This window comes from Centropristis striata, chromosome 8 (assembly GCF_030273125.1).
Source record: "Centropristis striata isolate RG_2023a ecotype Rhode Island chromosome 8, C.striata_1.0, whole genome shotgun sequence".
Classification (NCBI taxonomy): domain Eukaryota; kingdom Metazoa; phylum Chordata; class Actinopteri; order Perciformes; family Serranidae; genus Centropristis; species Centropristis striata.
Window position 1 is genome coordinate 8,623,261 of NC_081524.1, and position 18,845 is coordinate 8,642,105.

Genomic DNA, 18,845 nt, shown 5'->3' on the forward strand with positions numbered 1-18,845 from the left:
GCATTATGTCCCCAGAAGCATTCATTCATTATCCGTTACCGCTTATCCACACTCAGGTCGCTGGAGCCGGTCCCAGCTGACATCAGGCGAGAGTTGGGGTAAACCCTGGACAGGTGTCCAGACTATCACAGTGCAGACACAGAGACAGACAATCATTCATGGTCTTATTCACTCCTATGGGCCATTTAGAGTCAATGTTCTGAGAGACATAGGATGAAAAAAAATTATGTTTTTTAACTTTAAAGCATGTAAACATGTTGCAGTAGAAATCCAATACAAAGATATGAACCTGAAAAATAGCATTATGTCTCCAGAGGCATTCATTCATTCATTCATTCATTCTCCTTTACCGCTTATCCGGACTCTGTTCATGGGGTGCTGGAGCCGATCCCAGCTGACATTGGGCGAGAGTTGGGGTACACCCTGGGCAGGTCTCCAGATTTTAACAGTGCAGACAACCATTCATGCTCTCATTCACTCCTATGGGTCATTTAGAGGCAGGGTTTAGACAGACATAGGAAAAATTATGTGTTTTTTAACATTAAAGCATGTAAACATGTTGTAGTAGAACGTATGGACCTGAAAATTAGCATTATGTTCCTAGAAGCAGTAATTAAATAATGCTTATGAGACAGATTAAAAAAAAAAAAAAAACAGATAAGAAGACAATACTGCATATCCTGATTTTAAGTCCCCAGTATGGGTCGAGCTCCAGAAATACTGGACCCTCCAATACCCATAATGCAACTGGATAGCATCTTTAATTCTGTCTTAATGCCTTCTTCTCTACGCCTACATGTCGAGAGTGACACCCAGAAACATCCTGACTACAGCAACTGAAAAGAGAAAAGACAGGCAGGGGGTCTCTGCAGATACAGACACAGCCAATTCAACTGGGTCATAAGTGATAATTGAGTGGGATTATGTCTTTGTATTAGTCTGTACATTGTTTTTAGGAAAATCCTGCTCGTTGTGCCTTTTAAGACTGTGGCAGTAATTAGCCTGAAAGCCATTTACAAATTTAGACTGTTACTAGAAAACAAGCACAGACAGGCGCAGTTTGTTGTGACTCTGCACTTCAGCAGTCACAGAGCAGAATACTGGCAGCGACTGTGAAATAATTAGGGTAGCCTACATCAAATTGTGAACAGCCTGGAGTCTGTCCCTGTGGTGTTTTACTTTAATGGAGTCTTGTAATGAGAACAGATTCTAAATATGATTTACGGATATTACATTGACTCCTTTGGACACATGCCCTTGTCCTAACTGGAACACACAGCAGCCAAATAACACACACACCGAGAAGAGCCCTCTAATAAAACCATATTTTTTATTATTTCGGCAAAAAGTGTATATGTACAGCGTATTTAGAATTGTCAATTGACACCATTAAAATGCATTTGAATAGTGCTTCAGTGATGTGCTCTTAACCAGATCGCTCTGAGTAGCCTAAAAGCTGTGCTGTTTTCTGTCATGCATACATAATCTCTTTACGTCAAGTTCCCTCCACTTCAGTGTCCGTCCTGTAATTGTACGTCAAAATACACAAGGTTGAAGCAGTGTTACAGTATCAGTAAGCCCGTCTGTTGTTAGTAGAGTCACCCGGTGTCTATTCGGTAAAGTCATGGCAACCACAACACTAGGCAACAGCAGACAAAATGGCAGACATGCCAAATATAAACCGGACACAACCAGAAACAACGACTAGTACTCTAGTTCAAGTATCATTCTGTTTCACAGACTAAGTTACACTCTTACAAGTTACACACCACAGTCCTAACATCCTACAGTACTCCATTACAGCAAGATTGCCATTGATAAATCTGTGCACTATTAGCTGAGTACCACCGTTTTTAAGAGTCGGAAATCAAGATAAAACTGAACTTGTTAGCGTCCTTTCACTGATTTTTTTTTTTTTTTTGCTTTTAGTTTCTGAATTTGCAGGAAGCTGGTGGTAACCTCAGCCCCACTCTCACATGACTTATCAACTTCAGCAATTCAATGTTAAAATTACGTTGACTGAGCATGATACATTCCCTAAAAACGTCATGACAGTCGATGACATTTCCACTCACTGTATTTACAGGTGTATGCGTTTGGAATACTACTCGAAGTGGTGTGAATACAGGTTTCAAAGCAGTCTTATAAGGTGACATCATCACGAATAAACAGACTAAGACCAGGAACATTAAAGTGCTCCATGCAGGACAGACAAAATGTACAGTTGTGTTGCCGTTTTCATAGTTCATCTACAAGGCTTTTTTCTTTTGTCATTGCTCAATGTTAGGGGATATGAAACTAGTAATATTTGTTCAGCTTTTCACACAGTTTGAATGAGATAAAGCCAACAAATATTCATGTTTTAGGTACTAGACAGGGGTGAAAATGAAGTTACTTGTTTTTTAAAAAGGCAGCCCCCTGCTCTTAAATCACATATGTGTTGCAGTTGAAAGCCAAAGAGAGAGAAAAGAAAATTAGACAAAAGGGGTACTGAAGTATTCCATTAACTTGAAAATCACCCCTGTCTTTGTGCTGTATTGCATCAGTACATTCACCAACGTCTACATACACAGAAATGACATTTTTGAGCAGGCATAATCTGCACTCCAGTGAAAGTTCAACTAAAACCAACATAATATTGGTTTTAATGTTTCAGACAGCGCAAGGTTTTTGATTGGAATAACAATTAACAGAATTCCTCCAGTCAAAAATATACTAAAGCCTATTGTATGTATTTACAAAAGTATAGATTTCAATACACACAATAAGCGAATATTGTATGGTCACGTGAAGATACATATATCAGCTTTTTGGACGGGAAATTACGATACAAACATGCGTGTTTTACGAGTACCTAGAAGTGCCCACAGTAAACGTGACATTTTACATTTACACATCAGCATATCAATCCAGAATAACCAGCTGCAATGAAGGCATATAAGAATATAAATGAACCCAACAAACTCCATAGAATATCTAGGCTTTATCAAAATGTGTCAAACATAAAAAAGTTTTCTTTTTTTTTTTTTTTACATGACTTGGATAAATGTTATGGCATGAATTATTTTATTTTTTCACAGCACCAACTGGAATTTAATCATGTGGAAAAAAAACATAAAAAGAAATTTCCTTTTTTAAATAAAACTATATAGAGTGGTAGCTCTCTCCAGTTTTAGCTATTTACAAACTCCTTCAGACACACCATCAATGCCTCATGAATTTTTGAACAGAAGTATTTCAAGAATTTTGTTCACTTCCACATCGTGCACAGCGACCATCCTATTGCTCTGGCTACATCCACTTTGTCATCTTTCTCCCTGTGTGCCTTTTACTGGTCAACATCAAATATTTATTGCTTCTTTATTCTTTAACAAGCTTAGCACTCCTATCTCACAGCCATTCCCCCCTCACTCTTCAGGTTATTTCCATTCACAGGTGAAAAGGGAACGTTTAGGGATTCACTTCTCTTCTTCATCCATCCAGACTTTTTTTTGGCTGTCTTTAAAAGAGTAACACCTTCATTTCCACTTTGACTCTTTCTTTACTTTGTATTGTCATTCTGTCCGTTCCCTCGACGCCTCCCCACCTCTCCCTCTGTCCTGCCCTCTGTCCTGTCTCATGCCTTGGTTCCAAACCCTGCTCCTCCTCCGCTCTGCATGCTGAAATACTCGGTGAAGGACGGGAGCCGGGGTGGCAGCGGGGGCGACCGCGTGGCAGGGCGTTGGGGTATTGGAGGCGGAGGTGGAGGCAATATCGCCGTCAAGTCGGCAGCGGTGGTGATGATCTTCTGCTCGCTGTTCCTCGGCACCTCGGGGACTTTACGGGCCACCGTCTCCTCCACCGTCTTCACCGGGTCCTGGAAGGGAAAAGGTGACAGTTTTACACCTGTTATGACTGTGGTCATTATTATAGTTATTGTTTAGCAAATTGCATTTGTATGTGTGCCCTGTGTTTTTGTTTTCCTTTTTTATATTCAGATTGGAGTGTGCCATAGCCGCGGTGTGATTGGTGGAGAGGTTGCACGCCTGGGCCGGGATTGGCTGCAGCCAGAACCACCTGGTTTAAAGGGAGCCAAGATGGCCGCCGTCGGTGGCAGCAGGCATTTCCTCATCCTCCTCGTCTCCCAACCAGTCATACTTTAGTTTGAGTTAACTTGTGGTTTTGGATATAATTCCCTTGTTTGAGCAGTAAGGGTGGGTTGCCAGGTTTTGTTTCTTGTTTTCTCCTGTTTAAGTAGGTAAGGAGGTAAGACTTTGTGACTTTTGTTTTCTCAGGTAAATTTCTTATTTTTAAGACAGGGTTGATTTGTTTGCTATTTTGGCTTAAGTCCACCCCTAAGTTGAAGAATATCTTTGTATTTACTTAAGTTATTGTTGTAAATAAATATTACCTACTCCTCAAACTAATCTACGTTTGTGGCTACTTGGGAGATGGGGAAGATGGGGCCTTTTCATGTTGTGCTCTAGGGCCCCTAGACTGGGGCATAACACACCTTTGACCTGTTCTGACCCTCTGGATATAGGTTACGGTGTAATGTGGACCCTGCAGACTCTGTCAGTAACACCGTACTATACATCACATCCTGACAGCTTCCTCTAGGGCTCACTCACTCGTTGTGCTTATATAGGTCGAGGGAAATTACTTCCTGACCTCCAGTTCTGTTACGTCACTTTCCACAAACTTACCCCACTTTACTGTAGTGTTTACTGTATGGTAGAGGCTTTATATAGACCTGAGGGATGTGGGCATTATATATTTATATATGAGCGTCAGTTCTCTGGGCCAAATGCCTTGTTGATGCTACAGCAGCAGAAGAACACACCGGGTGCCACTCTTATCAGCTAAGAACAGGAAACTGAGGCTACAATTTGCGCGGGCTCGCCAAAATTGGACAATAGGAAATTGCAAAAACATGGCCTGGTGTGATGAGTCTGGATATCTGCTGCCACATTCAGATGGTAGGGTCAGAACTCGGCGTAAACAGCCTGAAAGCATACATTAATGGAAAAAAATATTAGAACACCCTTGTTTTCTTCAATTTTATTGTTCATTTTAATGTGTGGTAAAACATTTGTTTGGACAAATATAATAATTACAACAAAAATAGCTCATAAGAGTTTAATTTAAGAGCTAATATCTAGACATTTTCCAGGGATTTCTTGATATTGATGTTGGTTATTATCAAGAAAACCCTGTAAAATGTCTAGATATCAGTTCTTAAATTAAACTCTTATGAGCTATTTTTGTTATCACTATATTTGTCCAAACAAATCTACCTTTAGTTGTACCACACATTAAAATTAACAAGAAATTGAAGAAAACAATGGTGGTCTAAAAATGTTTTCCATGACTGTAGATCCATCCTGCCTTGCATCAACGGTTCAGGCTGGTAGTGGTGGTGATGTAGTGGTGTGGGGGATATTTTCTTGGCACACCTTGGGCCCTTTAGTACCAACTGAGCATTGTTTAAACACCACAGCCTACCTTAGAGAACTATGTGGTGCCATCATGTCAATATGGACCAAAATCTCTGAATAACATTTCCAGAACCTTGTTGAATCTATGCCACTAAGAATTAAGGCAAAAAGTGGGTCCAACCAGGTACTAGCAGGGTGTACCTAATATAGTGGCCTGTCAGTGTATATTCATAGAAGTGTAAAGATACATTGATCTGCATCGATATATACTGATTCAATGATTTAACATTATTGACGCAAAGTAAAAATATCGATACTTAATATCATCATCAAGCTATGCTTTTATTTTGAAAGTCCCACTTAATATTTATTCTTGATGCTAAAAAGAATAGATTGATTTTCAATTAGATATCTGGAAGAGCTCAGTAATAAAACATAAAACAACAATATTTTTGTTGCTTATTGTGAGTTGATTGTCTTGAATGAACGTATGATAAAATGTTTCCCCCCCCTTAAATAAAACCAATTGAAATTGTATCATGTGAGACTTTGTGATATCTGCAGATATTGTATTACTGTTCATTTCATGTGCTGACACTTACAAATGGCTTACCAACTCCGCTGGTTTTTATTCATTTTTTTCCCATCTTAGCAAAACGAATGGTGAATTTCTTTTTATGTGTAAATAGTTTCTAAACATTTTTCACTCTGGATTCTGACCGCATTATAGCACAGAGACTCCTGTGATAACCTCAGAATTCACCCTTCAGGCTGAGAACTGGAAGACATGAAGACTGCATGCTGTCTACAGCTGCGGAGACAACAACACTCAGTTTTACTTTGATCTTTCAGGTTCAGGTTCAGGTTCTTTTTATTTATACCCGTAGGTAGATCTGGGTTGTGGTGAGGTGAGGCATCCAAACACATTTTACAAAACACATTCACCAAACCACCCCATCCAACAGTGTCAAAGCAAGTTATAACCTACAACTATATTTCCTTTACCTAAATAAAGACTGAGAGTATTTTATTTGACACGAAGAGGAGAGGATTAAATTGATACCACAGTTATAAAGAATAAAGGCCAGGTTGGTTTAGGTTATATAGTAGTGGTGTTGCATTGTTTTTTGCAGGGTTCGTATGCTTTAGCAGTGGTCAAATTCAAGCATTTTTCAAGGACTTTCAAGGTAAACTTTCAAGCTTTTCCACTATCTTACACCTGTTGTCAATTGTATTGTACTTACATACTAAAAGGGGGAGATTTCACTTAACCATACCAACAGCAATGGTATTACACTTTTAGGAGGAACTGTCTTCATTTCAGATAGGCTACTCATTATTTTTTATATTGAACATGTGATTATCTATAGTCTATAGATGGATATAGTCAGATTGCAAGAGAAATACAGTAAGTTTCAAGCATTTACAAGCACTTTATCCAAAAATCCAAGCACTTTTTAAACCTTGAAAATACAACATTTAAATTCAAGCATTTTCAAGGATTTCAAGCACCCGTATGAACCCTGTCTTTGTTTTTAAGCAGCCAACCTCTTGCATGATCTTCCAATTAGATGTTTGCAGTAAATGCAGCAATTCTGGTGCTAGGTTTCTAACAAGAACCAGCAGAAGTGAGCACATTAAGCCTCTTTACTCTGGCTTCCAGGAAGTCAGACAATTAATTTCTAAGTAGTAGTACAAGGTTGTAAAACACTTAATGGCTTACATCAGAACATCAGAACTAACTTCTCTCATTCTAACTTTCAAATGCAAATTAAACAGTTGCTTGCTTTCTATTATATTTCTTATTACTGCCATGTATTATTTGTTTTGATGCCTCTTTATTAGAGCCAACTGATATATCGATTGACCAATAATTAGCTTATCAAAGGCATATTGGTATCTATCAATATCGTAATAATAAAATTATGAGACCACCTAGGCCTGTCAAGATCCCAGAAACTATCACGATAAACGATAACATCGTTGTATCGATGTGGTTTTAGTTTTATAACGATATTAGAGCATAATAAGTACATCCTTTTCCACAGCAATGAATTTTTAAATCTCAAGAATATTACACATTGGAATTGAAATGTGGAATTAAAAAAAAATATATCCTGGATAAATAAAACATAAATAAATAAACTACAACCAAAACAAATAAAATAGACTTTCAGGCTCTGTTTACAAAACATTGCAATGAGATAATCATTATGTATTATATTATTTTATGATTAAAATAACAGTTGGAATGGCTGCTCGGGAAATACAGGTTTTTTTGACAGTTCGTACTGCCTGTCAAACATTTGCAGCATAACACAACACAAAAAAGCAAAAAAAAGTCGATAAATTGACTGGCTAATAAACTCTTATGAGCTTTTTTTGTTGTTATCATTATATTTGTCCAAACAAATGCACCTTTAGTTGTGCCAGGAATTAAAATGAACAAGAAATTGAAGAAAACAAGGGTGGTGTAATATTTTTCTCCATGACTGTATGTAGTCCAATATGGGCTGATATGAAAACATTATTGCACAATATATAATGCAGAAAATTATGCTTGGGGTGTGGTAGAAATGGTGATAGCTTTTTACTTTATTTGTATTAATTATTTATTTAATGCTCAGCAATCAACTGATTGTGAACATACAAAACTGATGTTTATTTATCTATTTTATTTCTATTTATTCTTTGTGTTCTCAGTTATAATTTCTAGAAATGGTCGACAATGTAACAGATTGTATGTAAAATGTTGAAATAGTGTATAATAATGTTAAATATTCTTTATTGAAGTTATCTGTTAAAGAAAACAGCTTCTGAGAAGTCGTATTTGTGCACAATCAACATTGAAAATGTCTATTTTGGTTCCAGCATTATAACAGGTCCAATTCATTATATCGTTCTTTGTATCGCTCATTAGTGAATTATTCAGTCAAGCTCTACTTTTTCATACATAAACACTAGAAACTTGTGTTCACTTGTCATGACTTTGTGCCACTTGTCAGGCATTTGATCAAGGTTGGTGTTGATCCTTTGAGTTGCATTAATCCTACTCATGTCTGTGCATTGGATCCCTGTAGCTGAAGATTCAGAGCTCTTCTTCTGCCACTCATTCCAGCACAGAATGAAAATACAACTTCTACAGATCTGAAAGTTCCCCGAGCTAGACAATTCATTACGGCAAACACGACACCTTAATTTGGTCTTGTCAAATTTCCTATTTAATCATTATTTCCTTGTGCCCAAGTGTTTTCAAATCAGTGCATGTGTTATGCTACGCTGCGCTTACTGTCATTCACCTGGCGCCCACAGGAAAAGAAAGCAGTTTCCGCCAAGAAATAATCCTAAAAAAGACGCGTCCTCTTACAAACTGTGTTACACTGATTCCTTCTAATTTAAGGCATCTTTGTTAGATGAGACAGCAGTTAATTTCAAGCTAGGTTTGACACAGTAATGTTTGCATTTTAAAAACAGCGAAAAAAAACGACTGTAGAGGAAACCAATTATACACAGGCACTGCAAAATGGTTTAAACTGGATGGAGATGCAAACACATCCAGTATTATTATTATTGAGAGGCTTTTATTTTCCCTTTAATGTTATGCATTCTGTGTATTATATTTTTATCTGGTTTATAATCAAGTGTGCTTTATTTTGCATTAATTATGGTAATCTATCACTGTTTTTGTTCTTTCTATGTCTGTTTATGTTGTGTCATTTCCTTATTTTAAAGCACTTTATGCTGCATTTCTTGATTTAAAGGTAAAGATTTCTCGTTGGCCTTTAACACCACGTAGAGTGTTGATTTTATGATTTTATGTTTTTATATATGTGTATACTTGCATATTTTATTTTGTGCGGGCAGTACATTTTATTTATTTTATTATATATATCTATTTTTAATTAATTGTATTTTACTGTTGTATTGTTTACTTCATCTCTTTTTAATGTGTTATTTATTTATTGTTGTGCAGCACTTTGGAAACCTTGTGTTTGCTAAAATTGTACTATTTAAATAAAGTGGATTGGATTGGATTGGATATTTTACTATTACTGAGTGAAAGGGATATTTAAGCCTGAATCCAAAAACGTGTGAAGTTAGACTCACCGACTGGATGGAGAAGAGTTCAGTGAAGTTGGGCTGAGAGTCTCCCAGGAAGGAGCCGTTTCCGTAGGCATGATGGGGAAAACTCTCCGCCCCCTCGCCTGCTTTCGGACTGGACAGCAGGATCCCAATCTGGGACGTCCGGACATGATATGGAAAGTTCTTATTGGCTGCTGAGGGTCGTGTGATAATCTAAGGGACAAAAGGATGAAAAGATATGATGATATCTGCTGATTCTTGCATATAAAGTAGTTTGTATGAACTATGGTCGCTAACAGAACATATATGGTCCAAGTTTAAAGCAGGAATTGTGATGCATACAGTGAGCAGAAATATGAAAAGAGATTTGTGTGAGCAGTACGGCCCATTAGTAAAGAACAATGTGTCGAAGGTGAGGAAGAGGTAGATAATGATGTGTGGAGGAGACAATCAGCATGAGGCAGTTATGACTCAAGGATAGTGAATAATGTATGACTGACAGTGGCAATAATGGCTCTTGAAAAATGTGAACTATGTAGAAGTGCAGGGGTCTGCATATGCGTTAGTGTGTGTGTGTGTGTGTGTGTGTGTGTGTGTGTGTGTGTGTGTGTGTGTGTGTGTGTGTGTGTGTGTGTGTGTTACGAACAAGGAATACGATGTGAGCGTAGAGGTGGATGCCGAGCTGAATGCCGTTGACGATCTTCTCCCGGGCCCAACGAGGAATCCCAAAGTTGGCGATCAGAGCCATAACAGGCACTGCGAAAAACCTGAGAGGGACAAGTGGGGAGATTTAGGATAACGAAAAAAACACATTAAAAGAAAAGATGAGAACAGAGTTTGATGGTGGGAAAAAGAGAGGCAGAGAGAGTAGAAACAGAAAGATAAAGATGGAAGTAGAGGAGAGACGTAGATAATGAGGCGGGAGATAGCGGCAGCAAAGAGAGAGCGATACAGAGATAATATTAGTCTTTGTAATCTACACTTCATTTGAAGCTTTTGCTATTATACTGAGTGAGTGAAGGGCAGCGCGGCTGAGCAGTGTATGTAGAAGAGTTTTTCTCAGGGTTGTTAAAAAAGAAAAACACTTTCCAGTACAAAGCTTTAAACTCTCTAGCAGACATATATGGGTGCATAAATTATTCTAACAGAAGGGACAGCATCAGATGAGCAAAAATAGATGTTTTTCTCCAGCAATCATTCACTCAAGTACAATTATCTACAGTGTTAGCAGAGCACAGGGGTTGGGCACACAGTGTTGTAGAAGGGTAGTGTAAAATAAACAACTTTTCATTCCCGGACTGCTAAAGCATCAGCTATCTCGTGCACAATTTTACAGAGCGGCATAAATTATTCAAATTGAAGAGACCTCAAACACAGGAATGTGTATTTTTCTACTCCTGCAATCTCGCTCAGGTGCCATTATCCACAGCGAGGGCAGAGTGGGGGGAAGCTGTGCGGGTCTCACCATAGTGTGTACGTGGTGAAGAAAGGGACATAGAAGGGCTGTTTCTCAGGGTAGTGTTTCAGAGAGACCAGCACAGCGTAGCAGAACCACACGTAGGCCAGCAGCTGCAGGCCCATCAGTCCGTAGCCTGCGGGGCTGTCGTAGGCGTACAGCACTTCACCTGGGTCAAAGAACTGGCAGGGGAACATGAGAAGTTAGGCCAAAATGAAGACAAACACAAACAAACTTAAAAGGGAACTGCTCATTACTATTCAACACTTTATCTTTACACGTTTATTCACCCTCTGACTGAGGCACTCTGTTTAAAGGCCCCCTCCCGAAAAAGCTCTGATTGGTCAACTTTTATGTGCTGTGCTGTCTGTTATTAGCATTGGAACTGGAGGAAGGTATAAGGTGTGAAAAAAAATCTCATAATTGATAATCATCATCATAATTGGCTGATAAAAACAGTGGAAATATTTAGCCAAATTAAGGAGATGAACTAAATGGTCCCCACCCCAACACTAACACTCACATGCATACACACACACACACACACCGATACATGAACACGCATACATGCACCACCCCTTATTTTTCCATTAGTCTATTTTTGTATATCCCATTATTTTTTTATTAATTTATTTTTGCATTTTTTTTGTTTTTTTGTTTTGTTTGTTTATTTGTTGTTGTTTATTTCTTTTCTTTGAAATAAACCGTATGGTTTGTTATTTACTTTGTGAATATATACCTCGAAAAAAGGAAAAAAGCTGGAGGAAGGACTGTAAATGCCTGTAAAATGACTAACAGAGTATAGAGTCAATTTGTATGGGTGAAAAATCACCAATAGAAGCTTCAAAACCAAAATGTACACAACTGAACATGTTCCAGCAGGAATGTGATCTAAGATTGGGGAGAAATCAATAACATCAGCAACCAAGACTACAGGTTAGCCCTGAGGTTAGCATGTAGCTATACACTGCAGTGTACGACTCCAACAGAGGATAGCAGCACTTTCTGCTGTGGAAATCAATAATAAAAGCTTTAAAGCCTAAAACTACACAATCACAAATGTTCCAGCAGGAATAGTGATCCTAAATTGGGGAGAAATAAAGAAAATCTGTAACCAAGATTACAGATTTCCCTGAGGTTAGCATGTAGCAGTATGTGATGTAAACACTGCAGTTATGTGCCTGGGGCAGATCACCATGTATAGAAATCCATCACAAGCTTACACCAGCTCGAGCCGAGAGCAGAAAAAAACTGTCAGAGTGTTCAGGATGGTTGTGAACCTGAGTTTTCTGCTCACAGGAAAATTTAAGGCTTGTTTGATATGAACATCCGACGCTGTAACATCTATCTATAAAAGCAAGAAGCGTCTGTGTGTGTGTGTGTGTGTGTGTGTATGGGGATGTGTGTGTGTGTGTGTGTGTGTGTGTGTGTGTGTGTGTGTGTGTGTGTATGGGGATGTGTGTCTAGGGCATATCTTGCTGACCGTTAGTCAGACTAACCTAAGATTTCGAATGTGGCTTGCGCATGGCACGAAGGTTTTGAATTCATTTTTCAAAATATCATTATTTACGTAGGATGTGTTGCGGCATTGCACTGGTTCTGATCGAGCGCCTTTTAGGGGAGCTCCGCCCCATTGTGTGATAGGCCTACACCTGGTCAGTAACACAATTCACTCTGGATTTCCACACCTGACTCATCTCATCTGTAAGTCTATTTAGCCTACCTATCTTTCAGAGTTTTAAAGTGCGCTACAAGGTTCGATTTTCCAATAATATTCAAATAGTTTCCAGCGAATATCAATGTTCAATGTGTATGTACTGGATGGTGTGCGTACCTTATGAAAAGTAAGTGTTTTATGGAGTTGGACATAATTGAAAAATCTACTTAATCTCCCACTATATGAATACATACTTCTTCCCTTCTTCATACGGGCACTGCACTAGTTAAATATATGACAGGAAAAAGGAATAACACTTCCCCTTCAAACTTTTACACAAAGTAGAAAAGAAGCATCTTTTGGCTTGGCCACACATTGTCGTCTGAGGCCTAATTACTGAGATGGATTGCTCATGGTTGAGCTGATGCACCACAATGACCGAGCCAAAGCTCAGCTTGTTGCATTCTGTGCTAGTCTTTGACATTGACACTTGTTCTCCACAACTGGGTCATCAGAACGTGTGCGCGCAGGTTTGTGTGCGTACGTGTGCCTCCTCTCCTCACAGCTGCGGACACTAGATTGCATTTCACAGTCCGGTGACTGGATAGCGTTGACCATACAGGGTTACTGCTTACTACATAATGCATAGGTCTGACGCCTCCGTGTGGAGCTGCTCGTGAGCCAACCAGCACACCTGAGCCTGTCGGATCCCCCGGCTGCAGGCCCGGTCCCAAGAACACTCTTCAGCTCTTTATTTCGGTTTCCAATTGTAACCTAGTTTGCTGTATTTTTAGCAGGAGCTCCCCTGAGTTTCGAGCTCTTTAATAGCAGGGACCATGTAAGAGGGCAGGCAGCAGATAAATTACACTGCTTCAGATCCACATATTGCAGTGTGAGAGATTGCTATAGGCTCCAGCATTAAATATAGCACAGATCCTTCCGATGCACTATTCCCTTTGGGTCATTAATAGGCTGTATTCAAAGCCTGTAATCCACTGTCCCTGAATGTAACATCACTGCATGGGACTGTGCTGAAGCCTTCGCAGCATGCACAGATGTATGTAACTGTAACATTCCCGAGTGAGTAATTAATTCATGAGCTCATATGCTCTACATGCTATAACATCATAGCTGTAAAAAGCTGTTTCCATCTTCACACGCTCTGTATGATTAATGAGAGTGGAGATCTCTCAGTATGCTGAGAAGTAGAACTTTTCAATCAGGGAACCTTAAATAATCATTGATCTGAGATTTATAATCCCAGGTACATTAGTGAGTTCTTTAGTTGCGTTTCTTGTTGGGAGTTGCCTCGTTGTTCCTGTTAGAATCCCTAATTTGTAACTCATCAAGGATTTTCTTTTTTGTTGCTTGTTGCATATTCATAATAATTAGCAATGTATCAATGTAATTAAGTGGCTTGACAGAAAAAGCCATTACAGCCCACGTTGATCTGTGGGCTTGAGTCCTCCATGAATATTTATGAGATTATTAAAAAAGCTAGAGAGAGCAATAATACTAGTGCAGATACTGTGTCAAGTCAGAAATATTGTGGCAATTCAAACGCTTCTTTACAAGTCACGTCTGTTTTACTCATTGGTATGTGAATTTCAAATGAAAAAGAAACCAAACTGCAGTAGACTGATTTTTGCAAGTACAGCACAGATGATTTTATGAGCGTGAAAATTAGGGCTGCCACTAAAGACAATTTTCACTGCTGATTATTCTCTCATTATTCAAGTGAAGAATACCTATTGTAATTTACCAGATCATAAGTGGAAGTCTAAGTCCAAATTTACTGAATATAATATAATAGAGGGACATATAAAAGATAGAAAAGCAAAAGAATATTCACATTTGAGAAGCTGAACCAGTGAATACTTCGAGTTATTGTCAAAACTGTTGATGATTAGTTTTTTTTAGCTCTGGTGAAAATAAAGCAATAAAACATTAATGTGGATATGCAGCTTCTCTTGTTATTAGATTGTTTTGAATTTATAGTCCTTGAGTTTTTAATGCAGCATCTTTGGGTTTGAAGGAGTCACTGCAGTAATTTGTGTTAAAAAGTAATAAAGATGAAAAAACAACAACAGAAAAATCAGTGTGTGTGTGTGTGTGTGTGTGTGTAGTACCTCTGCCTCGTAGATGAAGAGTATGACGTAGGTTATTGTGTAGACTGTCATATAGATGCTCAACTTAACAGACCCGCTGTGACTGATCCTCGCCCTAACACACATTAACACACACACACACACACACACATACACACATAAAGAGAAGAGGGTCAGAGTTCACACACACGTTAGCAGGAGATAACAAACAAATACAGACGCACTCAAAGATAAGCAGACGGAGGAAGTAAGGCACGGCAACACATCACACAAATCACACATTTGGTTCTTTGCACACAAAGCAATAACAGCTTAATCTAAAAAGCAGCTATTCAACACCAAACAACACAAAGGAATGGTGTGCTCTGCTCTGAACTTTATAAATATAAAATGGCTGCAGACTCATGGACACGACAGCCTGTGAAAAAAGCTGTCCACACTCACAAAAGCAGAAATTAATTCTTCCCTATTTGCCGTCAACAAATATAACAAGATTTTCACACATCCTTTTGCTCAGACTAATTCAACACCACGCAGCAGGAAAAAATATATCAAACATATCAAAATGGGGAAGTTATCTTTAAACTATCCACGTATCAGTTACTGCAGATAAACAGCCGTAGTTTTAGCATGATGGTGATGCAGTTTTAAGCTTATTCACCAGGGTTTTAAGAAGGTTTAATAAGTCTAAGAGATCACAGAGTCTTCTAAACCCAGAGGAGGATGTAATCCTAGAGTCGAAAAAGCCAGCTTAAATCTTGCAAGCTCAGTTTTCACTACAAGAGTTCAGTCTGGAAAAATATCCACAGAGATTCAACTGAGCCCGAAGCAGGACCGATCTTCAAACTGTGAGCGGTGGTTTAGATGATGACTCACTATGAATCAAAACCTTGTGAACTGCCATTTAATTTAGCGGTTTCTTGCATAAAACTGACTCAGAAACTATAATCTGGGGATAGCTCGGAAGAAATCTAACAATGATTCCAGAACAGCTGACATGTTTGATGGCTTGCCTTCCAAACTGGCATCTGAAAAACTGGAGAGCACTTGTAAATCATCTACTGCACAGGGCCGATCTGAAATGATGCCCATCCCAAACAAATGTCTACTAAGCCTTGCCAGACAACAGTGAGCAAACCACACATTTGTCAGCTGGCTTTGAGGGGCAAAAGGTAATCCTGAGGGCTCACACACAAACAACATACAGTTCACAGCACAGTAGCATCCATCTGTCACTTTCCCCCTGACATATCAGGTGTTCATCACACCCAGCGTGCTAACTGACTTTTTGACTGGCACCTAACATTGTCATGTCATGAGATACTGTTATTATGTGACAGCGAGGCCCGACAGTGAGAGACAGTGGCAGCATAAACACGCCCGCACAAGGTGACAGGCTTGCATAAAGACAGACACACATTGGTTGTGAAGAAATACATGCACACACACACAGAAGCTGCAAAAAAGTGCAGAAAAACACCCACCTGGTGACAGTGAAACCTTTGCCCAACAATATGAGCATCAGAAGGAACACCAAGAAACTGACGGAGAACAGTAATTTCCCTGGAGACGGACAGAGAGGAGGAGTGAGAAGGAGAAGACAGAGGGTGTAATTAGGTTGTGGTTTCCGAATCAGTAATATCAGAGGGGAACGATAAAATCAGGTCGCGACACACACACAGAAACATGCACTGTCCTTCCCAGAGGTGGGCGATATAGATATTATATCTGATATATTAAAAGCAATTTTAATCTGTGATATACTCTAGCAGATGGCCTTTTGTCATATTAATTTATTCCTTGGGTGTTTTAGCAATTCATTTATGCATTAAAAGCAGGACGTGTTTACATGCACGAGACTTGTTTACCGTCTCACACACACACACACACACACACACACACACACACACACACACACACAAACAGTTCAACCATGCCCAGTAAATGTCAAGCATTGTTAAATATGTCACAAAACTATTGCAGAAACTTTACCAATTTTCATCCGGCTTTGAGTCAATGCATTGTGGGTAGTGTTTGCAGATTGATGGTGTTTTGCCGGTGACATGACAGACTTTTACCAGTAAATGAGCGGGGACCTCGATCCGCTGGCAACCTGAATCTACATATACTGCACACACTGCAATGACACAGAGCTGGTTGAAAATTTGAAACGTTTTACATTAAAACACAACCCAGTACAGAAAACGTTTAAAAAGAACTAGCCCCCACTTTATTTTGTGGTGCGTGTATAGATGCATCTCAATAAATTAGAATATCATAGAAAAGTTTATTTATGTCAGTAATTCAATTTTAAAAATGGAAATAACACATGATATGGATATACACAGAAACATTTCACGTCTTAATTTATTTAATTTCCTCTAATTACAATGATTATGGCTTACATTTAATGAAGACCTAAAATTCAGTGTCTCAAAAAGAATTTAAATTACAAAAGTCCAATTTTAAAAGTATGTTTAATATGGAAATGTTGGCCTATGAAAAGTATGTCCATCTATGACTCAATACTTGGTTGGGGCTGTTTGACTTGAACTACTGGAAATGAACTTTTCTATCATATTCTAATTTATTGAGATGCACCTGTATATACTAGGCATTACGGTAACAGTGTGTAAAACTGCCTTCAAAATAAAAGCGATGTTCCAGATTACATGAAAGGCAACAATTAAAAAAACATGCATTCAGTAAGTCAGTCAGTCCGTCAGTCAACAATAAAGACAGGTAAATACATATAAAATGAAAAAAACTATTATTAAATAATAAAATAAGAATAATAAAATATATGGAATTAGACCATATCACATTTATCGATATAGTTCTTCTTTTTTCTTTCTTTATATATACATGTGACCTTACTAGGGTTTGTCATATTTAGTTCTTTTGTAATGTTTGTTATTTTTCTCATATAAATATATTTATTTCAGAAACAGATTGGCCTATTTTATTTCATAGGCTATTTTTATTTAAGATATTTTTTTCATTTTAATGTGCACTTTATGGAGCTTTGATTATTGTTATACAGAATTTATGTTCACTTAAAGTTTCAACAGTTTCAATAAAACTTTTGACGTGTCATATTTGGCTTTGGCTTTGATTGAACATTTGCTCTCACTTTGCGAATAAAATATCAGGATATATATCGTATGTTGATATTCAGCCTAAATATATCAGGATATGATAGCGCCCAGCACTAAAACTATATATATTTAATATATATAATATCAAATATCAAATAAACCATGAATGATAATTAAAAATATTAACCATCACTAGCAAACTATATTAAAGAAAAAAAATAATAGTGCAAATAATTAGTCAAATTCAGTAATAAAGAATTAATTTCCAAGTGATAGCAGATCACTGCAGAGTGTTACTTGGACATTATCAGGATATTCTGATGTGGAATTTTCATAAACTGAAGCCTCTAATATATCAAATATGACGTGTGTTCTAAATTCAGATTAGTTTACTTGAATGATCACACTGGTGAGTTGTGATGTTATTTTAGAGAAAATATAAAAATATCAAGATATTATTTATAAGCCACATCGCTCAGCCCGAGCCCTGCCTAAACCCATCACACCAGCTATTGTACTTCTTCACCCGCACACATCCATCATAGTCCACTCATTCATTCTGCTCGGGGAGCGAGTGATTTTCCAGTGCAGAGGCAGTGTCAGTCAGTCAGTCAGCCAGTCAGTCAGTGGCCGAGGCGGGAGAAGAACTCACCGAGTAGTTTCAGGCTGCCGTTGCCAACTCCATCTCTAGCATACAGGCCCCAGTAGACACAATGGAACAACAGGCTGAGCACTGCCAAGGAGAAAAGATGCAGAGAGGACAGAAAATGGGAATATAAGAGAAAGGAAGAAGGAGGGAGGAGAAGAAGAGGAGGAAAAAAGAAGGAGATGTCAGATAGAAGTCGTAAAGGAAAGATGAAGGAGAGAGGAGACGGGGAGATGATAATGAGGAAAGGGAAAGGGGAAGGGGTAGGAGAAGGGGAGAGAAATGGAGAGTAGAGAAGCGAGACAGAAAAGAAGAGGAATTGAGAAAATGAGATGGAGAAAAGGAGCAGAAGGCTTGAGAGGAGAGGGGGAGGAGAGGAA

The 18,845-nt window shown here is 38.5% G+C and overlaps 1 protein-coding gene across 1 annotated transcript in view; it reads right to left on the reverse strand.

The window, feature by feature from the left end:
• Positions 1 to 1,311: 1,311 nt before the first annotated feature.
• The window catches only part of tmem145 (transmembrane protein 145), a 66,643-nt gene continuing 49,109 nt past the window's right edge, over positions 1,312 to 18,845 (reverse strand). The window contains exons 9-15 of the mRNA XM_059339410.1: positions 18,472 to 18,552; positions 16,206 to 16,284; positions 14,743 to 14,836; positions 10,966 to 11,138; positions 10,147 to 10,267; positions 9,525 to 9,713; positions 1,312 to 3,856 (exon numbers count right to left, since the gene is read on the reverse strand). Of these exons, the coding sequence (XP_059195393.1) occupies positions 3,617 to 3,856; positions 9,525 to 9,713; positions 10,147 to 10,267; positions 10,966 to 11,138; positions 14,743 to 14,836; positions 16,206 to 16,284; positions 18,472 to 18,552 (977 nt within the window). The 3' untranslated portion in view covers positions 1,312 to 3,616. The remainder of the gene's footprint in view (positions 3,857 to 9,524; positions 9,714 to 10,146; positions 10,268 to 10,965; positions 11,139 to 14,742; positions 14,837 to 16,205; positions 16,285 to 18,471; positions 18,553 to 18,845) is intronic.